Source organism: Notolepis coatsorum, assembly GCF_963971535.1.
Source record: "Notolepis coatsorum genome assembly, chromosome: 7".
In the NCBI taxonomy this organism is placed as follows: Eukaryota; Metazoa; Chordata; class Actinopteri; order Aulopiformes; family Paralepididae; genus Notolepis; species Notolepis coatsorum.
Genome location: NC_140171.1, coordinates 26,397,867 through 26,422,233, shown reverse-complemented (window position 1 = coordinate 26,422,233; position 24,367 = coordinate 26,397,867). Strand labels below are relative to the sequence as shown.

General features: G+C 42.5%; 1 protein-coding gene across 1 annotated transcript in view; it reads left to right on the top strand.

Annotated features, from left to right (window-relative positions):
- The window catches only part of acsl1a (acyl-CoA synthetase long chain family member 1a), a 60,094-nt gene that overhangs the window by 7,215 nt on the left and 28,512 nt on the right, over window positions 1-24,367 (top strand). Inside the window, exon 2 of the mRNA XM_084319100.1 lies at window positions 21,064-21,275. Coding sequence (XP_084175226.1) covers window positions 21,081-21,275 — 195 coding nt within the window. The 5' untranslated portion in view covers window positions 21,064-21,080. The remainder of the gene's footprint in view (window positions 1-21,063; window positions 21,276-24,367) is intronic.

The following is a 24,367-nucleotide window of genomic DNA, read 5'->3' as shown; positions in this document are numbered from 1 at the left end:
AAATCTTGCGCCTCCATTCCAATGAAACGAAAGTAAGCGGCGCCTCGACTCCACCTCTCTACAACAAGCATGTGGAGATTATCTGTGTTGAAAACAACAAGGACATGTGCAGCAGACATGTCGACCAAGAAGTCATCAGACATGTGGTTACACTTTAAAATATGCAAAGACAGGCGGCTAGGTGGTGCAGTGGGCAAGGCGCTCACCACCAATGCAGGAGACGCTGGGTTCGAGCCCAGCTCTCTGCATTGCTATCAGCTTGGCTGGTCGTTCATACTAATACAATTGTCAGTATTAGGGGGTGGGAGGCTGATGGGTGGGGATCGGACGCTGTGGACAGCGACTCCTACAGGTCGGTTGGTGCGCCTGCGCAGCAGAATCAGGAAGTGACGGAGGCGGCATGCCCTCCAAACGCTGAGAGATCGCGCTGTGCAGGTGAAAAGATGCGACTGCTGCTTCCTCGAGTACCGGAGGGGACACGTGATGTAAGGCTTAGTCCACATTGCAGCTGGCTTGTGGGAGGCATGGCCTAACAACGTTCGAGACAGGGGAGGGTAGAATTGGACTATACGAAATTGGGATGGGAGAAAAATAGAAAATGGGAGAAAAAAGTAGATACAAAAAAATATATATATGCAAAGACAATGCCCAAAAAGCAGAGTGCCAGCCAGAAGAAAATGGCATATCACAACTCTACAACAACTTTGTCAAATCACCTAAAAAACGTAAGTATCGTTGTACACAACGGCGATGCCACACGAAACATTAATAAGGCTATGCCTATGCTGCTATGACTAATGTGTTACCAAGTTGGCTAATTTAATTGTAATCATCTGCTTTTGTAGGTGCATTGTCTGATATAATTATAAATTAAATATAATATAATTGTTTGCTTGATAGACGAAGGTTGCAACATAATTATGTAATGTCATGTCGTTGGCTGTGAGAGCAGCCCCACTGCACCCAGGCAGCGCAGCCGAGTGAAACCTTGTTGGCTGCGTCACAGTCACAAAAGAGGCTACTTAATTAATTAATCCAATCCACTTTATTTATAGAGCACATTTAAAAACAACAAAGTTTACCCACAACATAAGACAAAATTATAAGCTCTGCCCCGAAGCTTCGATTGCCAAAAAAAGCTTCGAAGGTCAGCCCTAGTTACCTGACACTTTTCCGAAGTGCATCATACTGTATTTGTAGACGTTTGGTAATGGATGAATGAACCAGGTCCTACTGCTAATTAACTAATTATGACTTATGTACTTACTGATTCGATACTTTCTTTCGGGTCCCGAAGATTTGGTACAGCTCCCTTCTTTAGCAACAGCCTGGAAATCACCCCAGCATTATAAAGTCCTTGATTCTCAATGTCGTCTTTGCAAAAATTCAAAAACCAACTTGGCCCATTGCTTGCGGAGCACAATATCATTAGGAAACGAGTAGGGCTGACCTTCAAATTCTTTTTTGGAATTCGAAGCTTCGGGGCCGAGATTTTTTTTTAATTATTTATTTTTTTATTTTTATGTTGTGGGACTTGTACAGCACTTTGTTCAACTTTGTCAGTGCTGTAAAGTTTAAACCATTTTAAATCTTAGACAAACTAAACACTTTGCTTTCATGAAATATTTATTGTAAGCCGTCATTTGAGGCTTTATAAAAGCAGCACAATGAACACATCTGTCAGTGCCGAGTCCGACCTCATCTTAAATAACAAACAGCATTGCTTGTTGTAGTTAACAAAGAGAGGCAGAGTTGATTTTGCAATTTTTTTTAAAGAAAATTCATATATTTATATATATATTTTTTTTTAAATAATAATTTTATTTTCATATTCGAATCCCATGCCCATCGAACGAAGCTTCGAAATATTTAAGACAGCCCTAGAAACGAGTGCAAGGATGTATTTGCTGCTTGGCAGCCAGGAACAACACGTTTTGCTCATAATTGTAACGTTATGCTAACTTACTCAAATCACTGTTGAACTTCAGTTGATTGTGGGCGGTGGCTACAACCACAGTAGGGGCTGTGGCATGCAGATATTAGCTTAACAGTGATTGGTCAGCCCCTCTTACACGTCACAGATTCGGTAAATTCTGAATGGCTTATTTCAGTAGGGAGAGTTTAGAGCCATATGAAATCCGTGTTCACGGAATCGCGGACGGAATCGCGGAATTGAGCAATAAAAACGGAATCAACTGTAAACGTGGACTATTGCAGAATTTGCCCTAATCTGGACTGAAATTCCGTGTTCGGGAGAACATCAAGTCAAGTCAAGAGTTTTATTTGTCACGGCATACAAGTATACAATGAAATGCGGGTGGTCTTGCCCGCAACGATGTGCAATACAGTAGTACAACATATAATAGAATCCAATAAAACAACATTGTGCAATAAACGGGTAACATAGTGGGGCATCTCGGTATTTGTACATAAGTTATTTACAGAGCATGGAGGACATGCTAGGTCCTTTGGTAGTGCAATACACTGTTACTGTTGCTATACTATTTTTAAAGTGACCTTTCCTTTGTGGCCATAAGTGTGGGCGTGTGCAGCATGAGTGTGTGCTTGCTCATGTTAAAGTGGCTGCTAGTGTGCGAGCGTGTACAGCGTGCGTGTCGTGTGTGTGCTCATGTGTGCTTGTGTGTGGAGAGTTCAGTGTTCTGTGGCACTCAGTGTTCAGTGTTCAAGGCTCTGATGGCCTGGGGGAAGAAGCTGAGCCGAAGCCTCTCTGTCCTAGTAGCTGGGGTTCGCAGGCGTCTGCCTGACCTCAGCAGCTGGAACAGGCTGTTGTTGGGGTGGTGAGTAGAGCTGCCGCGGTATTGATTATTTCCTTACCGCACAAATTTGCAAAATATTTCCTACCGCCGCGGTTATTACCGCATGCACACAAAAAATTTAAAAAAAAAGTTTGAATGCACTTTTTTTTTGGTAGTAGTCTACTCTTTATAGCATATAGCCTGCCTCTAGTCTAAATGTCTATTTTTAGAGGATGACTTTGCAGCATGAATATTGTTTGGGATTCGGCAAGCACGCATTAGTTATTGAAAGTGAAACACGGATTCGAAGTTTACCCTCTGGTCGTGCGCCGTTCACTCGGTGTCGCGGGCAGGGGTGGTTACCCCTAACCCCCCCGACCCTTTCTTATTATTATTACTATAAAGTTACTACTTTATAATAAAGGCATTCGTTTTGTGGCATTAACATTATATAGTTATACGTTCAATAACATCAGCGTATTTACCGGACAATAGCAAGGCAAGCAATACTCTATTCATATCTCAGTTCTTTTCTTTGCTCAGAGCGTGCCGAGTTGTCCCATTCTGCGGTCTGTTAATAAAGTTTTCAATCAGACAAGTGTATAGAACGAAGGGCTTTTATTATAACATTCGTTGCAGACAGTAAAATCATTATGTCTCGTTTAGTACTCCTTAGGAGCGATCGTAGTCCACTCCGGCGGAGAGTTAAAGCTAACGTTATTAGCCGTGTTGTGATGATCTGACATTCAGGAAGTAAAAACCTAATACTCGCTTGCCGATTGGTGGTAACACACTGCATGACGCTACAACGTGTGACGCGACTCTCTTCTGACCAATCAGTGGTCTGCAATGTTTCACGTGACTTTTCTGGTACCCAATAGGGTCGCTTGGAACCTCGAGAGAGGAGTAGGGTATATCTGCAGAGCCGCAAGCCCAACGAGAGGAGGATAATTTATTATTATTATTATAAAAAACAGCGGTGACGCGGTATTCAGCCTACTCTGCGGTGGCCATGATGTAACAGCGATACCGCGGTAATGCGGTAATCGCGGCAGCTCTAGTGGTGAGGGTCTTTCATTATTCTGCAGGCTCTGGATTTGCACCTCTTGTTGTATAGAACCTGCAGGGGAGGTAGTGCAATACCCGTGGTATACGCTCGGCTGAGCGCACCACTCTCTGTAGGGCCTTCTTGTCCTGCGCCGTGCTGTTTCCATACCAGGCAGTGATGTTTCCAGTCAAGATGCTCTCTACAGCTCCGGAGTAGAAGGACTGGACTCACTGGAGTATCTTCCCAAATACTCTGAACGTCCTTAACTGTCTCAGGTGGTAGAGGCGCTGCTTCGCCTTTTTTACGACTGTCTATGTGTGTTGACCATGTCAGATCCTCTGGAACATGGAACGTTTGGTGCAACGCGAACATGACCGGGGACGCTACAGCGGGTTACACACAACACGTAGCAATTTCCAAGCGTCTAGCTGCTTCGGTGTTAACGTTAACGTTGGAAGAAATTCCACACTAAGCCCTAAATTCAGAGCAGCGCAGTATCCTAAATGACTTGTATATGACCGGCGATAAGGTGTTTTGCAAATTCTGTCAACAATGCAAAACACTGGAAACGGCCACTTTTACAATAGGGGACCTTTAAGTTGTCCAGTTACCTCATTCAACCGCTCACAGTGAGGAGGACTTAAGTTTTCCTGTTACTTCATCCACCCTCTCGGCTAGTTCAGTCAAAATAGCCACTGGTGATCAGCTGGGTCTATAATATATAAATACGCTTTTACACAGGAGTAGGCTATTGACAAAACCCTCCGTTTAGATGACCTCCCTCAGGGAACACTGAACTATTTGTAAGGCTGTTGAATTATCAATGAGGTATCGGCATTTTTCCAACCACACCAGGGCGGACTCTCATATTAGACCTGATTTAATGACTCATCAAAGTCGTTTTGTAAGCCAAAGGTTATTGTTGAATTGTGCCACGTTAGACTGGAGTAGAGCAAGAGTCAATATCTGGCAACCATCATGTTGCTAAATGTGATATTTTCTTTCTCAGGTTGATTCTGCAATATCATTGTGTGGGGATACATTCACATACATTCTTGGAAGAGTTTGATCTGTGAATTGAAAATAAGCATTTTTTTCCAGAACGTTATTAAACGTTGTCAATCGCAGTATAAGTCTGTTCTCACTCCAGTGTTTTTTTTTTTTTTTTGCGTTTATCGATTTTTACTACTGGGCAGTCCAGTAGAGAGAGCGAGAGAGAGGAAGAACGGGAGAGAGAGCGGGGGGGAAGACATTCGGCAAATGACGCCGGGTCCGGGAATCGAACCCGGGTCGGCCGTGCAGCGACGCAGCGCGTTACATGGTTCGCCACTTGGGCGCCCTACTCCAGTGTTTTTTTAAACATTACCAATGTAAATACATATTTTACAGCCTCAAAATACAGTAAACATTTTTTTTACCTGTTGTCTAATGTTAGTCCCTGTATCAGGAGCTCAGTCGGTCAACTAGACTAGAGAATGAAAACACAACTCTATTTCTTATCTTTGGTGGCGGGCACGCATACCCATTTGTTGACGTTCGTGTCACTGATTGAGCCTTTACATTTTGTGAGAGTTGTGGATTTATTTGAGTAATTTTTTTCTTTTTGTACTAAATGTAAGAAGTTGTGTTGTGTTATCTGTTTCCAATGTTTTATTTTTGTCATCGTCATTTCCACTTCTTTGGACAGTCTATGATAGGAAAGATGAGACGGAGAGGGTTACGACACAGAGCATAACGACCCGAGACGTCACAAATGCACGTCACGGTGTGCAGCGTAGTCTTGTTTGATCCCAGAGAATTATGCCTGTGACGGGTCAGAACGGAAGCCATTGTCTTTTCAGAGGCAGGATTAAGTTCAGCATGTTTAAGTTCCTTAGTGCTAATCCTCCAGTGATCGGGCAGCAATAACGAGCTTCAGTGGATCAGGGGGCTCTCAGTGTAAACTTCAACTGATTCTCGACACCCAAGCTGACAATCTACATAATCTCAGGCGTACTTAGGTTGCGGATCAGTTTCCTGCTGACTCAGTGCTCTGGTTTTAACCCTTTCACTGCCGCACTACCAAACGGTTAACCCTTTCACTGGGACAATACAGAAGGTTAACCCTTTCACTGCCACACAACAAAGGGTTAACCCTTTCACTACCACACTACAGAATGTTAACCCTTTACTATCACACTACAGACGGTAACCGTCTGTAGTGTGATAGTAATAAAGGGTTAACCTTCTGTAGTGTGGTAGTGAAAGGGTTAATGTTAGTGGAATGGAAATGTTCACCCCGTCCCTCGAAAGCTCTTTGACAACGTCCTCAGTGGCTACAGATGTTCATAGATGATTTGTTGTAAACGGGCTCAAAATGACAACAATGGTTCTGCCCTATAGTTTGGCCTGTGATGGTGTTAGAATGTGTTCCAAGACCTGTCGGCATTACACAAGCAACTCTCACTTGCGTTGTGGGTATGTGCAACTGAGTTGCATATGAATTGTGTATTTTGTTTGTTGCACTTGTCTCTGTAATTTGCATGTAGCCTATAGCTTGTCCGTGTAACGCTGGCCTTAAAAGAAAACCCAGATAATAACCATGTCCGCTCCCTTCTTCCTGCTTCCTACATGTCGGCCTGCAACGTGCACTGAGGTGGAACTTCAGTCTCAGACCGAGTCTGTGAACATCTGTTTCTCTGCTAAACCCCTGCTTTTTTTTTTTTTTTTTTTTTTAAACTTCTCTCTGTAGTCTGCGGTGACAGTTGTGCAAAGTCTCCCCCTTCCAGCCTACTGTACACCCCGAGCCATCGGCTGCTCTGTATTCTCGATCTTCTTCTGCTATGTGTCAAACAGACCAGCCCCCCCCCCCCCCCACACACACACGTCACACACAGACGTTTCGCCAATGCCTTCTGCTTTCTGTTTTCTGGCGAGTGGGGTGACAGCCGGGCAAGCTCTGCCATTGGCTTGTCGCCTGCCCAGGCCAAGTATGGAGAGCGGTGGTGTTGGGGAGGGGGGAGGGGGGTGGGGGTAGTGAGGTTACCTTTCACCTCAAAACCACTCTCAGCTCCCCATGTGACAACCCTTGGCATGTCTCTGCTCTGGGCCATCTGACACCAAACGCACGCGTACACACTCGTACACACGCATGGATTTACCGCACTTAGTAGACTTACTTATTGTGTACATTATTTCGTGGATATCTTGGTTACTGGTCGTCTCAACACTAGCTTAATGTAGTGGGCGAAAAGGATGTCAACTTTTGAGTCTTTTTGTTTTTGTCCGGCAGTTTCAGCAGACAATTTATAACGGCGGTCATAACGCCAGTATCGCCTCCCAGTATCGCCTCCCTGGGGGTGTAAAGCGGTTGTGTTGGTCTGCGCGGCTGGTGTCGTCTCGAGTCATAACAGTCTGTCGGCGGCTACAGTCAGGCTAGATCTGTCAGTTCAAATCAATCAGGTTCTTCGTATCCCCGCCTGGAGTGCGGGCAACCACATCAATCATTTTTATTTGTATTATTATTGTTATATCTGCCAGACTCCACCCACTGTGGTCAGGCTCACATCTGTTACCGGAATGTCACAATAGTCGTGGACATTATCTGGTCACATGTAAAAAAGATGGCAGGGAAGAGTGGGGGGAAAGTGAACGCAGACACACGGGTTTTAAAATGAATACAGCCGCGGGACATACAACGTAAGGAGGAGGGTCCATGTAGTGCCATCTTCCATCTGGATAGTAGACAACCAGACGTTAAAAAAAAAAAAAGATGAAGCAAGTAACAAAAGCCCTGTTTCGACCCCAAACTACCCGGAACGTCTAGCCCCGGGGACTAAGTTTCAAGGCACTAAAAGAAAACATCCCTAGTTCCTGGGGAAAGTTCACGCAGTCGAAATGGGGCTAAAGTCTTGCGTCGACGAGACCAAATCGTCCGATCGATCAACTCCTCAAGAAAGAGGGGACAGCCCTATTGGATTGTGTGTTTGTGTCCTGTTTTAAGTAAATGCAAGCACTAATTGTATACTGCAGATAGTGGGGACACTGGCAGGGGAACAGAAGGGGCCAGAGATGGGGGGGGGGACATACTTCAGTAAACGCACCTATCATCCAGTCTGCCCAGTCCCCCATTATTATCCGTTTCTTCATTGCACCCGAGCTTCAAAGGTACAGGATCGGTGACACTTGTCTATAGCAGCACAGGAATGGTACACATTGTGGCCAGATTAACCATGATAAGGGTCATTAAACCTGCATTAGCCATCGTTGGAGATGATTGAATAACTCTGGTCACTCTAATTTCAGCCCTTTCCCCACAATTGACTGCCTAGCAATCAATGCTTTTGCACTAATCTACATGCACACGCACACACACACACGGGCGGGTGATATGGCGAGCTTATATCGTCTCCAGTCTCAATGATATGCATTCACAGGGAGATTGTTGGGATTGTGATATATTCTTGCACAATCCATGCTTAAAGGGGAACATCACTCAAATAAAACACTTCAATATGTTATTTTCATGGCCTAAGACAGTTCAATCAATATTTGGGAACATGAGCTACTCTCTCCCAAAGCCAGAGAAGTAAGACTCAAACTTGTGATGTCATCAAGTATAAAATCTGGAGCTGCTCCACTGACGATGGGAGACTGATTTTATGGCTCCACAGAATGTTTGTTTTCTTTTTATATAAAGATGAGCTTCATTCTATTGTAGTGATTTCAGTTCTGAAACGGGAAATATATGAACTCGGAACATTCCCCTGGGTGCTCTGTGTCGTCTATAAAATCTTTCTTTTGAGCAGCCTCAGACTTTATACTTGATGACATCACACGATTGACTTTTAGCACTCTAGGTTTTTAGATTTGCGCGAGAGTTGCTAATTTTCACTAATATGTTTATAGTGTCTTAGACCAGAGGAATAACACGTATGAATTCTGAAATTGGGTGTAGTTCGCTTTAAAATTTTAATTCATAGCCTTAGACTAGTAGTGATACATTTGATTGAATAAGCTCTAAATAATTAGTTGAAACTATATATAATCACAAGTTGGTCTGTACTGTTCAGTAACTTGCAAAAGCTATAGAGGAGCAAAGTGACAAATAGTGTGATGCATCGTGAACATGTGTAGACATTTTGGTCATATTGCCCACATCTACAGACACATGCACACATATTTTGTACACACACATGATCTTTTCAAGTCTTTCTTTACACATATTTTGTACACACGCATGATCTTTTCAAGTCTTTCTTTACATGTGTCACTGTGCAGTAACTTAGATTAGGAGGTACAGACCAAATGGATACAAGACATTTTGATAGAGGAGATGCAGTAGATTCATAAATGGAAATAATCTCATCTTCTTGGTTTGAATGGACCTGCTCCGGGGGTGGTGCCCAGTGAGTAGACAACGCAACGTGTTCACTACCTCATGTGTCTGAGTGTGTTTCTGTTTTGGAGGGGGTGGAGTTCTGCTATTCATAGTTGTGAGAACCTTAAAGAGGTCTATTAGGGGTCAGTCCGAGCCACTTGTAATTTACCAACTGTTGCTGGTTGCTGCACGGGGCCTTAAACATACCTCTCTCTCTCTTCGGCTTCACTTCCCACCTTCCTCAACTGTACATTGTGCGTTATTGTAAGTATTCTGTTAATTTCTCCCTTATAGTTTGAGTTCATCCGGTTTCTTGTTTAAAAACAAAATGCATGGTCGTATGTCATTTTCCCACTGGCGGGGAAGGAGATGGTTGTCTCATCATACGGTCTGTCTTTGATAATCGCTTCGCCAACGTAACTACAGCTGCTTTCTGAAGGGATGACGAGTGGAACAATTGCAACTATTATTAGGCCTGAATGTTTTCCGTACAACCTTTTCTAAATCAAACTGTATTATGAGACCAAGTGGTATTTTGTCAAATCTGTTTCATTTTTAAAATAAAGTTTCTGCTTCATTGAGATGTTCTTATTGTTATAATGGCGCTCAGTTGAATGATGATGCTTGACCTGTTCTGTAAAATTGGGGACGGTTCAGACATGTGTCCCGTCTGAGCATTTCTATACAGAACTTTGGCCCAGTTGGAACCATGCCCATTCTGTCCTGGACTAGCCGGTGATGATGATGATGATGATAATTATAGAAGTAGGTGAGAAGTCAATTGTTTCTGTAGTTGTTGTGGATGCAGCTGTTTGACTGCTAGCTTCCTTACTTGAGGTGAGCTTCCTTACTTGAGGTGAGTAAGTTATCTTCAGATACACCTTTTAATCAGTGAAGTCAAAAGGACGCTTAATATAAAAGGTTATAACGGATGAATAGGATGTCAACCTGTTGCAGATGTGCATCCTTTACATTGAATGATTCTGGTGTAGTAGGTAAACAACAGCAACTGTTATTGTTATGGTATTGTTTTAAAATAGCACTAGCAGCGTAAATATTCTTAATCAAAAGATAACATCCAATACTTTTTAGTTATTGTTTCTGATCTGAAATACAAACCAGACGAGGATACTGTGTCCAGTATATTCACGACGACATTACGCCACGTTACAATTGATTATTTATGTGGAACAAGGCTAGTAAACATTTCAACATTCCAACGTGTCTCAATGGATCTGTTCAGCTTGGATAAGATGAAGGGAAAAGTTAAACTTCTAAATAAATTTTTTCTTTTTACATTTTCTCTTGAAGATGTATCTTTACTCACCTGCATCCAATCCACAGCCTCCGTCTTCTGTAGCAGGGTTGGGATCAATTCAATCAATGTGGACATATAAATAATAGCAATTCTTTTTTTAATGATTACTCTGCATACAAATATATCTATAGCAAATGTTTTATGTATTTGCAAGCCTGTGTGATTACCAGTTACAAGGGGTACACAATAGATGTCTGTGGCAAGGAGTTACAAAAGAGCAATCGGGCTTTGCTTCCTGTCTGTAAGACTAAATTGAGGGCTAAAAAACTCAAAATTGCACCGCATTGAAACATTTGTGCGAGAAGAATGAAGCTTAGATAATTAATTACTACTTGAAGCGTCGAAGTCCAAATAAATGGTAATCGGGACAGCCCTAATACTGATTTCTACTATATAGTCCATGATATATATTATAAAAAGTATACATACTGTATATTTTAAGTTTCACGTTTCTTTATTAGTTGTTATACAAAAATACAGAATACTTTTATATGAAATGCTTTTTTCTGTTCTGTTCCTGAGAGTGTGCTAGATAAAAATAAAAATAGATAAGTATAAAATAGAAAGTAAAAAGTATGTAAACAAGTGTAAACAAAAGTGTTCAATATACAATATACAATACAGAGTAGAATAATATAAAAAAAATGCAATATACAGTACAATGCAGAAATGGGATGAGGTACAATTTAGGGTAAGGTGCAATGACGTATGAGTTAAAGGTGTTATCGATAACATTCAGCCACTAGATGTCGCACTAGAGGACCAGCATGTCATTTATCCAATCTTCCCAATTCCACGTGTGGAAATGGGAAGTAGGAAGGGGGGATACATGCACGCATCAACATTAATCTTGGAGCCAACATGTTTTTTTACAATAAACAAATTAATCAATAGTATTTTTTGGGGGGAAAGCAATCATCTTATTCCACAACTTTATTTTGTTTATCCACTTTTTAGTGGGTGACCACCCACACTAATCTATACTATTTATTATTTATTCCGCCGATTTCTGTCCAGTAACTCCTGCCAGAGCTTTCACACTACACACAAGTGTAAGGTATCAAAACGACCGGCTTGGTCCAACTCGAGTTGCTATTACTTTTTGGAAAGTTTCACCGCACCGTTTGGCTACAAATCGACTTTAAACAGGAAATTTTGGTCCATAAGGAATGAATGGCAGAACTAGAGTGTAGAAGCTGCATTTTTTTTGTTTTACCATCACCTTTTGTAAATTGCGACAGTGATCTCAATTTTGGACATAGATATAAAAACAACACACAAATGATGACACGACTGTCCCCTCGCTCACAAAAGAAAAATAAATGGAATTGGACATTTCTATCTCAACTTATGACAATTTGCTTTGAAAGTCATGCTCCACATAGACACGAATGGGCTCTCCACTTCTAGCTAAAATCAGATTTTTTACTGTTCCTTCCCTTGTTTTCCGATCGCCACACAGGCCACAATTGTCGACGAAATTACACTATATCGTGATTCGCACATAACCCTTCACATGTATCTTTTGAACCGTTTGTCCTAGAGACTTGCGGGTTGAGCTATTGTACTCAGTAGGGATATCCTCTTTCATTGGTCTATGTTGACCACGCCCCCATGGTTCGGCTCCTCCCCCTTCAGTGGATTACCAATTGATCGTTAGGCCACACCCCCTTTTTGTATCTTTTGAACCGTTTGTCGTAGAGACTTGCGGGTTGTGGCATTGTACTCAGTAGGGATATCCTCTTTCATTGGTCTATGTTGACCACTCTCCTGACCCTTAGGCCACACCCCCTTTTTGTATCTTTTGAACCGTTTGTCATAGAGACTTGCGGGTTGTGGCTAGAGTTGTTCCGATACCGATACCAGTATCGGAAATGCCGCCGATACTGCCTAAAATGCTGGTATCGGTATCGGCGAGTACCCTCTAATTCTGCGCTCCGATACCATATGACGTAATTTATCAACAACACTGCGGTCTGCTGAGTGAGCATTATAAAACAAACTTGTTTTTAACCGACCGTGAATTAAAGTGTCAATGCCATTTGTCATTTTAACAGCAGATACTTTCCAGATACTTTGCCATCGTCCCGACAGAGCGCTGTTGACGGGGAGCTCTGATGGGTTCGCTTGGTGGTGTTATTAGCATTGAACAGCTAACCGAAAGCTAGCATTAACCAGCGTTTACGTTAGCCGGTAATTACCGGTATTTGACCGGCAAAATCTGTTGAAGTCCGACATATTTAATCTCTCCGGTCTTAATGTCCGGTGAAAATAATTCCCTCTAAGCACAATTTGATTATTTAAATTGTATTAAAATAGGCTCAAATTAAATAGCCTATGCGATGAACGAAACAATCATTACATTTGTTTCATCGTTGTTCTAATAATGACAACGACGTTGTCAGCGAGAGCTTAGTGCTGGGTTTGCGAATGCATGTGCAGCTGCAGAGCTGCAGCGGCACAGTGCAGTACTCCAATTCAGCCATTGGCAATTCAGCTGTTGGGTGGGGGGCGCTGCTGAGCGGTCCTGAATCTGCTGCTCTGCATCGACATACTCTCGCAAATAAGTCGTTGGGAGGTGGAGAGAGAGTCGTCATGCAAACCCACGATAATGTTGCCGTCTCTCTCTGCCAAATTTCTCAGTTCTTCGCTTGATATAATTAATACAAATGTCCAATATAACGGAATTCGTTAGCTCATAAAAATGTGATTATAACAGACTGCTGTTTATTAATGTCGGGCGACTGCCCACAGACACCTATTTGATTTAAAGTCGGCAGCAGCACGGAGTCTCTGGACTTATTTTATTTGGAATATAATGACTATACGCAAAAGTAGCCTAGTTTTAAGTAAAAATATTATAAATCTACATGCCTTGATGATGCCATTCTTTTGTTTTGTTGTCATTCTTTTGCCTATCAATTGTTTTTAAGCTCAATAAACTCTGACCGGAATTTCTCTCATTTTACCGGTAGATTGAAATCTACCGGACACTGAGGCCGGCAACAATTTTTTCTAACGGAAACCCTGGCGTTAACTAACGTTAAAGTTTTAGCTTTAACATTACCTTGGCTAAAGTTGGGGCTATTAATAATCCAGCAATAATGGCTGCAGACCTGCAAGCAAAGTACAGCAAGTTGGCAAAGGAGTATTCCAAGTTAAATCACATTTTCACCAGTAACGTTAGTCTTTCCATCTACCGGTAGCTCATGCTAGCTAACCTAACGTTAGCTCACGTTAACGTCGTCACTGATTGACCACCTCGCGTACACAATTAATGACTTGTTGCGGACAGCCATATCGGTGCCAATGTTTAGCTTTTAGTGCCAAATGATAAGAGTCTGAGGCGGAGTCTCAAAAGAGAATGTTTAATATTTATTGTGCAAAAATCACAACAGAGCCTCTGGTACTACAGTAGTTAACCTAAACGGAGCCTTGTGGAAGCAAGTGCAGCAATGAATAATGTCCGTGTGGAACTAATGTGCCAACAACCTTTCCGTGGGTGAACTCATTGAGATAGTTTTCAATTACTGATACTAATACTAATCTATACAATCACCTGTTGTTGAATAAATACCATTACTTTATAGTTATTACTAAAAAACAGTATATATAAAACAGTAGCTGTATAAAAAAAAAAATTGTATAATTTATATAATATTAAAAAAAAAAATTATGTATGCACTGGTATCGGATCGGTATCGGCCGAAAAGCTTAGGTATCTGAATCGGATCGGGAAGGAAAAAATGGTATCGGAACATCTCTAGTTGTGGCATTGTACTCAGTAGGGATATCCTCTTTGATTGGTCTATGTTGACTACTCCCCCGATCCTTAGGCCACACCCCTTAGACCACGCCCCCTTTTTGTATCTTTTGAACCGTTTGTCGTAGAGACTTGCGGGTTGTGCCATTGTACTCAGTAGGGATATCCTCTTTCATTGGTCTATGTTGCCCACTCCCCTGATCATTAGGCCACACCCCCTTTTTGTATATTTTGAACCGTTTGTCATAGAGACTTGCGGATTGTGCCATTAGGCGTGTTCGAGATGGGATAGGCGGACGCAGATCTGCGCAGGTTTTACTACGGCCTCGCCAAGCGCGTTGCATGACGGTTAGAATGTTGTCCGACTTGCTCTGAAAATCTGACGAGACGAGGCGCGGAACTCTCGCGGGAGCGAGCCACGCACAGCCTTCAGAGCGAGGCGCCACAGTACGTCTCAGCCGGTTGCTCCCGGCTGGGAAGCGACTTGCTACGGTCGCGCAAAGCGCCTATTGGCTCAGAAAAGTTGTCAGTCACCAGCCACGTGACAGCCAGGGAGTTATGAGACGTTTGATTGATTGATTGATTGAAAACTTTATTATGTTATTATGCGTTATCATCATATCATCATGATAAACTTCAAGCTGTCAGACACATACACACATGCGTCGTCTGTTTTGCCTCAATACTGTATATATAATTCTGTTTTGCCTCAATATACACAGTATACATATATATATTGATGCAAAACAGAATTATTCAGCAGTGTGTTGTGTGTGCGTGCGGCCAGGAGCGCGCAACAAGATGGTATACATTATGGTATATGAATAGTATATTCCACTATAGCAGTATATGGTGTGCTGTACATTTGAATCTGATCTAATTTTGCACACGGCCATCGCATTATAATGAGCTGGACAGGTGTGTAATGTGTGTGTGGTGACGTGAAAGCGTATCTGCCATGCGAGACTAGGCGAGAGGCTCTCGTGAAATCTGAAGTGTCCGCCTTTTTAACTCCTCCCCCGGCTTCACTCGGCTACTCGTCTACTTTCGAGGCAAACCGAAATCCATCTCGAACACGCCTATTGTACTCAGTAGGGATGTCCTCTTTCATTGGTCTATGTTGACCACTCTCCCAATTCTTAGGCCGCCCCCCCTTTTTTTTATCTTTTGAACCGTTTGTCATAGAGACAATACAGACCCTCTCCCGTCGGCCGGCGGTGCACAGGCATGACCCACATTCACAATTCACAATTTCCCTGTGTGGAATTGTCTATTTTTTGTTTAATTGTCTATTTTTATTTATTTAAATGTTTTAATTAAAAACGAAGGTTCGAACGTCCGTTCGAAAAACCCTGACAAAGTTTGAATCACTTTATTCAAATTGAGGATTTAGTTTGAGGATATAAAAAAATATATATACATTTTTTATTTTTATTTTTTTTATTAAAAACGAAGGTTCGAACGTCCGTTCAAAGAACCCTGATGAAGTTTGAATCCCAAAAACAGGCTTCGGGGACAGCCTTACCAAACATATTATTTATATTATTCAAATGGAACTCAAACATGTTCCCTTGGGATGTCACAGTATGATGTCATAATAGAACATTCATGATGTCATAATAGCACATTCTAGAACATTTGTGATGTCACAGTATGATGTCATAATAGACATTTGTGATGTCACAGTATGATGTCATAATCAAACATTCTAGAACATTTGTGTTCTATATATATTCAACAATTTTCTCAGAAGATCTCTTTAAAAAAAAAAAAAGATCTCATTGTGCATCTTGAAACGGTACTGAACAGATAGACTAAACAACATAGATTGAAGCCTGCATTTCTCAACCAAGGTGCCTTGCCTACCGCTTTGCTGTGGAAAGGGACAATACAGAGACGATACAGACTAGGGGTGTAACGGTACACAAAATCCACGGTTCGGTACGTACCTCGGTTTTGAAGTCACGGTTCGGTATGATTTTCGGTACAGTGGGGGGGGGGGGGGGGGGGGGGGGGAGAAGAAATACAAAACAAAAAATTGCTTTTCATTTATCTATTTATTTACTGAGCAAACTAAGGCTTACTGCTGTAACTAATAACACTTAAAGGAAAACTCCAACATTTTGGGAAATTAGCTTATTTAACATCTTCCCTGGAGTTAGGCAAGAAGATGCATACCTTTTTTGTCTCTGTGCGTGCATTTAGCTTAGGGAACAGTCGCTCCGTTAGCGTAGCTTAGCTTCATCACTGGAAGTGGGGGAGGGTTAGAGCCTGACGTTCCCTACAGTGCCCTACAGTCACCAAATACACTCCAAATACAACTCCAAAACGTTCCTGTAAACATGTTGTGACCTGTGTATTTACCACGTGGAGAAATAAAAAATAATTGAATTTGACAATTACGTTTTCTAAGCAGATATACTCAGAACAATTTTTTGCCGAACGACTCCTCTCTGAGCGCAGTCAGTGATTTCTCAGTTTGTTTACATTCTCATTCTCATTCATTCAAAGGATCCGAACCGATTGAAGTTTATGGATACCATGACTTAAAATCCTCTTACCTTGACGATTTAAAAGCCTCCCCAATTTAGAAAACAGTAATCCAATGGCTGGTATTGATATACTACTAACTACTGCACGCTAACGGAGCTAACCGGACACTCAACCAGATAACGAGAGCAATTACTTCCTTTCTGGGGGGTTTCAAAATAAAAGAGCGACGTCTATAGCAGCGGAATACGTTTATTTTGTACATTATCTAACATTAACACGAACCTAAACTAACTTTAGGTTACCGCTAGGGATGTCCCGATCAAGTTTTTTTGCTCCCGATCCGATCCCGATCATGTGATTTTGAGTATCTACCGATACCGATATTTCCCGATCCGATCAATTTTTTTTATTTATTTTTTTTATATATTTTTTCTTTTATTCAACAAACATGACCATGTTCATGTCTTAAACTCATACTGAGGCCTTAGTTTTGGTTTTAAATTGCATATCATCATTCATTTATTTATTGTCACACAGAGCAGAAGAATTTTGCCAAAACAAACCAATAGTATCCAGCTGCAGAACGGCAGACCAGCCACACTCTCAGACCCAAACGCATTTCCTTTGATTTAATTATACATCAAATGATTTATGTCAAGGATTGCAATGCCTCGCTTGAATGAAGTTAACTTTTCACCTGGATAACGTCAACATTCAGGGTGAATGTAATGTGAGAAATTGGGATTAAAAAAAATATATAAAAAATTATTTGGGTCTGAGAGTGTGGCTGGTCTGCCGTTCTGCAGCTGGATACTATTGGTTTGTTTTGGCAAAATTCTTCTGCTCTGTGTGACAATAAATAAATGAATATATGCAATATGCAATTTAAAACCAAAACTAAGGCCTCAGTATGAGTTTAAGACGTGAACATGGTCATGTTTGTTAAAAAAAAAAAAAAAAATCCAGATTTAAATTTTTTTTGTCGATCCCGATCTTCGGAAAATCACGTGATCGATCCCGATCACGTTATCGGATCGGGACATCCCTAGTTACCATACTTTTCGCACTATAAGCCGCACCTGACTATAAGCCGCAGCAGCTAAATTGAATGATGTGTACATATATAAGCCGCACTGGACTATAAACCGCAGGTGTTTTAATGTTTAATTACCATATGTAATTAGCATTGGGACACAATACAGTCGGACAAATAACAAGAATGAACTAATTTACAAGTTGTATTAAGTTTAGCAAATAAGGGAACAGATAAATAACATTTAAATGCAGTCAAAAAAGCTATATTTAGATTTTTACATTTTCGGGTTTGGTCACGTCGAGTCACATATAAGCAGCACCGTTATATATCGAAAAATCGGGGGAAAAGCCGCGGCTTATAGTCCGAAAAGTACGGTAGTTGTAACGTTAGTTTAGGTTCGTGTTAACGTTAAATAATGTACAAAATAAACGTATTCCGCTGCTATAGACGTCGCTCTTTTATTTTGAAACCCCCCAGAAAGGAAGTCATTATATTAGCTTTAGTGTTAGCTCCGGTTAGCTCCGTTAGCGTGCAGTAGTTAGTATATCAATACCAGCCATTGGATTACTGTTTTCTAAATTGGGGAGGCTTTTAATCGTCAAGGTAAGAGGATTTTAAGTCATGGTATCCATAAACTTCAATCGGTTCGGATCCTTTGAATGAATGAGAATGTAAACAAACTGAGAAATCACTGACTGCGCTCAGAGAGGAGTCGTTCGGCAAATAGTTCAGAGTATATCTGCTTAGAAAACGTAATTGTCGAATTCAATTATTTTTAATTTCTCCACGTGGTAAATACACAGGTCACAACATGTTTACAGGAACGTTTTGGAGTTGTATTTGGAGTGTATTTGGTGACTGTAGGGAACGTCAGGCTCTAACCCTCCCCCACTTCCAGTGATGAAGCTAAGCTACGCTAACGGAGCGACTGTTCCCTAAGCTAAATGCACGCACAGAGACAAAAAAGTATGTATCTTCTTATCTAACTCCAGGGAAGATGTTAAATAAGCTAATTTCCCAAAATGTTGGAGTTTTCCTTTAAAGTAAATCTGAAGATTATTATATAGCAGATGCCTTGGATAAGTCGTGGACAACTGTAGCGTGTGCTTGTTTATACAGAGCTGGTATGACTTGCTGGCTGAAATACGGACGAGAGGGAACTAGGTAGCGGGGCTCTATTACTTTTAACATGTGCTTAAACCACGTGTTTTCGAGTATGGTCGCAGATCTGCTGCTATAAAAACACCTATGGCGTTTGTTATTGCTTTGGCCCGGTCTGAATTAATAGTGAGATGCTGCTTAAATGCCACGGGGAGCTGGGTTTGCACTAGGGTCTGTTTCTTTCTTGTACCAGTGATATTCACATTTGGGTGATGCCGTTTCAAATGCGTGATAAAGTTCGCAATAAAGTTGAACAATGCCGGCACGTAGCCCCTTTCGTGACTGTGATGCAAGGCTTGCATCACAGTTACAAAAGGGGCTAGCCGGCATGTAGCTTTAGTGCGATCCACCTGTCTTTGTTCATTACTGTCGTTAACTGGAAATCCGAAATGATCCCAAACGGGAGACTTGAATGTTGTGGGAGCATCTTCTAGCTCTGGCTTGTCAGTTAGTATTGCACTAATATGCTATGCTGAATTACAGCTATCGTTCAGCGTGGCTGCGTGGGATGAACAAACAACATCCGGTTAGTTGTGCACGTTATATTTGGGACGGGGGGATTTAAGTTCCGCAAAAAAAGGTTCCATACCGTTGCAATCGTTCGGTGCACAGCGCGTACTGTACCGGAGGACCACATTGAGGCGGTACGGATACGCGTACCGTTACACCCCTAATACAGACCCTCTCCCGTTGGCCGGCGGTGCACAGGCATCACCCACACTTTCACAATTTCCCCGCGCGGAATTGTCTAGTTCTCCTTATTTTTCTCCCATCCCAATTTCGTATAGCCAATTCTCCCCTGTCTTGAACGTTGCTCGACTATGCCCCCCCACTGGTGGTCGGTTGTAGTGAGGATAGAAGCCTTGCATCACGTGTCCCTTGATCTTTTTCCCCCTCCATTTTCCTCCGATTTTCTCCCATCCCAATGTTAGTCGTATGCCAATTCCCAGTCCCTTCCTGGTCGCTGCGCACTTACCCCCCACAGTCAGATCATCTGGGAGAGTGGAGGCTACCACGTGCTTCCTCCGACACACGTCCAGCCAATCACCGCTTCTTTTCACCTGGCAGCGCGGATTCTCATTGAGAGGGCGTAGCGTGTGGGAGGACCACACTATCCCCCTCAAGTCCTATCCGCGCTTAGCAGGCGCCCCGACCGAACTGTAGGAGTCGCTGTTTACAACGACCCGGACCCACCCCGCCAGCTTCTCCCACCCTCTAATACAGCCAATTGTATTAGTGCAGACGGCCAGCCAAGCTGGTGACAACCCCGGAGCTGTGAGCTGGATTCGAACAGGCGAATCCAGCTCACAGCTCCGGGGTTGGTGACGAACGCAATCTCCGCTCTGCCACCTAACCGCCCTTATTCCACAACTTTCTAAAAGTTCTGTGGATGTATTATTAAAAAAAAGGTTATTCTACATAAAAAGGTTATCTATAGCACCTTACATCAAATACTGCTACACCTTCGAAAAACACCCTAGTGTATTGTATTTGGGCAATAAAGCGATTCTGACTTCAACCCTAACCCAATTCCACCACACGTTCAAAATAGTACACATGGTTATCCTCCTCACGGGAGACCGCTGGCACCCGACGTGTCGCGTCTGCGAGTGAAACCTCTGGGCGCTGAGGCGTTGATAAAGAGGAGATTCCATTGACCTCATTTTCAAAGCATTCCAAGCAGGAAGTTCCACTTCCCCACAAAAATTAGATGGGGCGTTCGGAGCTGCTGCCCTGATATCTCCATGGAGACTTGAATTTGTATGAGGAGGCTCTTCGGTATCATATTTCCTTCCTGAGTCATTATGTACTCGAGTGCACGGCTGTTGGGACGGCACAGCACACCCCTTTTGTGTGTGGAAAATGCTAAATCAAACTATGGCAGACATACCAATGAAATGCGGTCTTTCCTTTTTGGGGAACACGTTTTCTTTGCTCTTTAGAATCTGTGTGATAAGAGGCATCCGCTTTTTGTTGGATACCTCCTGAATTAAAAGTGGGACAAGGTTACCGCTGTAGGGGAACGAAGACGAAGCACAGCTTGAGACTTTCTCTTTAACTCGACAATGAAGCGTGTTGTACTAAACGTCCCTTCTCCCCTGTCCTTTCCTTCCTGTGTGTGTGTCCAGACTGTCCTAGAGAAGTCATGCAGGCTCAGGAACTCCTGAGACAGCTGCGGATGCCGGAGCTGGAGGATTTCCGGCAATATGTGCGCAACTTACCCACCAACGCCCTCATGGGCATGGGCGCCTTCGCCGCGATCACCACCTACTGGTATGCCACCCGGCCCAAGGCGCTCAAGCCGCCCTGTGACCTCACCATGCAGTCGGTGGAAGTTCCGGTGAGCGATGACGACGACCGTAGATTCTGTGTTTGTGTAAATATCTGGCGAACAGCTGTCCGCCAGCTGTGTCCAGTATTGGGTGTTGTTGGTGGTAACAGGTGTGTGTTGTTGTCGTACTGAGACGGTTGATTACAACAGTTGTCTGGTTGTAATGCACATAGTTTGGTTTGGGAATTTTATGTCTGTGCTTAACGCAAGACTTCGCTTTTGCAATATTTCACCCCCCGGAAGCAAGATTTCACCATGATGTTTTCACATTCTCTGGACCAGTATTAAAAAATGTGTAGGATATCCTTTTTGTGGTATGAATAATATATGTAAGGGATAATGTATAGCTACGAGGTCATTGTCGCAAAATAATTGGCCGACGCAGCGCAGAGGTGTTTTAAACGTCAGTGAAGGTCAATTATTTTGCGACAATGATCGAGTATAGCTATACATTATCCCGCTTATTACATGGCTAACTTACTAACAATATACCTAATTCATCGACAAGACTAGATTAAATGCAGACGCAGTTGTTCTGTGGCTCTGTCAGCCCAAATAAAGTGATTATTATTATCGGCAGCCGGCAGGTCTGTGGTCTCTGGTCTGATTGCATGACTGAGTGCAGCTGTGCATATGCTGAGCTGCACTGAGGCAGTGTGTCAGTGGGGCTTGATTGCGAACAGCTGCGCACAGCGGTCATTATTGTCCCACAGCGGTCATTATTGTGTGATAACGGACCTCTGACGCGCGCTATTGACCAATCACAAGCAAGCATTTCGGCGAATGTGAAAACACCATGTAATAAATATATATATAATATGAATAACTGTCTAGTCACTGTAAATCTTTCAGTACGCTTACCTGGTGTGAAATCATTAGCTGTTAAATCTGCTAAATTTACTGTTAATCTGCTAACCTTACTTGTCTCCTGGAGTGCATATTCACCAGCAGCATTTAATCTGCTAACCTAACTTGTTTTGTAGCAAGTAGATTTGTTGTTGCCACCAGTATTACCAATTTCTCCTTCTAAACTCCTGGAGTGCGTTTATCCAATCGGGTGCATTCCACGTGGCACAATGGCAATCGGGGAGGGGGATACATGCACACAACATGCACACAACGTGCACATAACGTGCACTCGCTGCCCAAAGGTTGATGCCCAGAAATGTCCAAAGCACAGCAAAGTAATAAAATACAGGCAGAGGGAAATAAACAGATAAAACATCCCCACACATTCCTAGTGGGTCATAAGTAGGGATGGGTACCGTTCACATTTGAACCGATACCGGTACCAGTTCCTGGAATTCGGTATCGTACCCAACGGTACCTTTTTTTAACCTCTTAACATGCAACGGCCCATATACAGGCCCTTTGTGGGACGATGTGCCCGCCGGCGGAACACGGCACTTTGCGAGCGGCTAGCGGCTCGGGTCTGCATTTTTTATAAAACATATTATAGAATTAAAGCCCTATTTGTTGCCTCGGTTCTCGAGTTACATGCCGATATGTCAGGCGTGCGACTTTGTACACAAGAGTGTCAGATTACCACCCCGGACTCCCGAGGCTCTATAACTGGCAATCATTCGCCAATTGCGTGAATTATTGGACAGCGTTGTAGCCAATGAGTGTAGCTTTCCAATGATACCCCATGTGGGGTTGTGCGAATCAGGGATCTAGGTGAAATTTACGAGCGAAAACCAGAAGTGAAAAACACACAGAATGCATTGCCGTCAATGAGGAAATGGAATACTGGAGAATCTTATTTTTTTTTACACTGTTTACAAAAATCGCTCTTAAAGGGGAACTATTTTACTATTTCTTTCACTATTTGGGCACTTTTACACAATTCCTGTGAGTCTATGGAACACCTCTGTAATATATATATTTTTTTTATTCATTGTTTTGTATTTCTAATCAAGTCCTCAAAAACAGCATTTTTCTACCTCAAGATCTCGAGCTGTTTTGAGCCTGGGCTGCAGGTGCCACCTAAACCACTGCGGGCGTCGTCGTCTATCTCAACATTAACATGCAGCGGTGTCTCTCTGACATCACATATAGGCACATTTTCAAACGACTCAGTTCAGTGAGGGTGAATATTGTGAGAGGAGAATTGGAAGAATGCGCCAATATGAGAATTTTGAGACATAGATCATATTAATATAAGTTCACATAGCTAGGAAACAATGCTAAACACTCAAAAAGGCCATTTATAAGATAGTTCCCCTTTAACTCATTCTGCACCATCGCTTAATGCGCCAGAGAGCACTAGTACGCCATCGCTTTAATCAATGGGGGGACTGCGAGATTTGCGAGTGCTTAAAATATATCTTATATTATAGCTATGGGTCTAATACACCCGTCGATTGTCAGTGAGTTGCTTCCAGTCAACATGTACAAAACGGATTGTTCTTTCATCCGTACATTTCCGTTTTATACCGTTTTGAATATGAATATAGTTTTGGTGATTCTTAGTAATCCCAGGAAAAGAGGCGATAATAGCCCTTTAGTGGAATACACTAAACACGTTGTCATTTTTCGCCTGATTATCTAATCATCCTGAAATCAACGCTAGATTATTATCCTCATGCAAGAATGAAAAGGGCCCCTCCCCGCCACCTCCTCCCACTCAACGGCACACAGCCACACACACACACACACAGACAGCCGTGATCGGGGTAGAAAGAAATATCAGATCAACGCAAGATTTTATATATAGAGTCCTTACCTGGTATCTGATGTAATGCAAAAGAAATAATCCAATTATTTATGATCGCCATTCCAAATACTGCTTGTGGAGGTCCGTCCCACATTACAGAGCGTTACACATGAACGGGCGGGCGGGGTTAGTGTACCATGCCATCGTTGTAAAGGCCTGCCTCGTCTGAGTATTTAAACCCTGCCCGCCCGGCTCAGATCGGCCCTGAAAATAAACTACACCATTTCTAATAAGAGTTTCTTCTGGAGTTTCTGCTGGAAGGCATAGGCGGCGGTATTTGCCCTTTTGTGAGCTCAGACCCATTCTCAATGATAAGGCTGGATGGATGAAAATGAATGGATATAGCTAATAAAAGAAATAACGATTAAAACCCGACTATACTCAT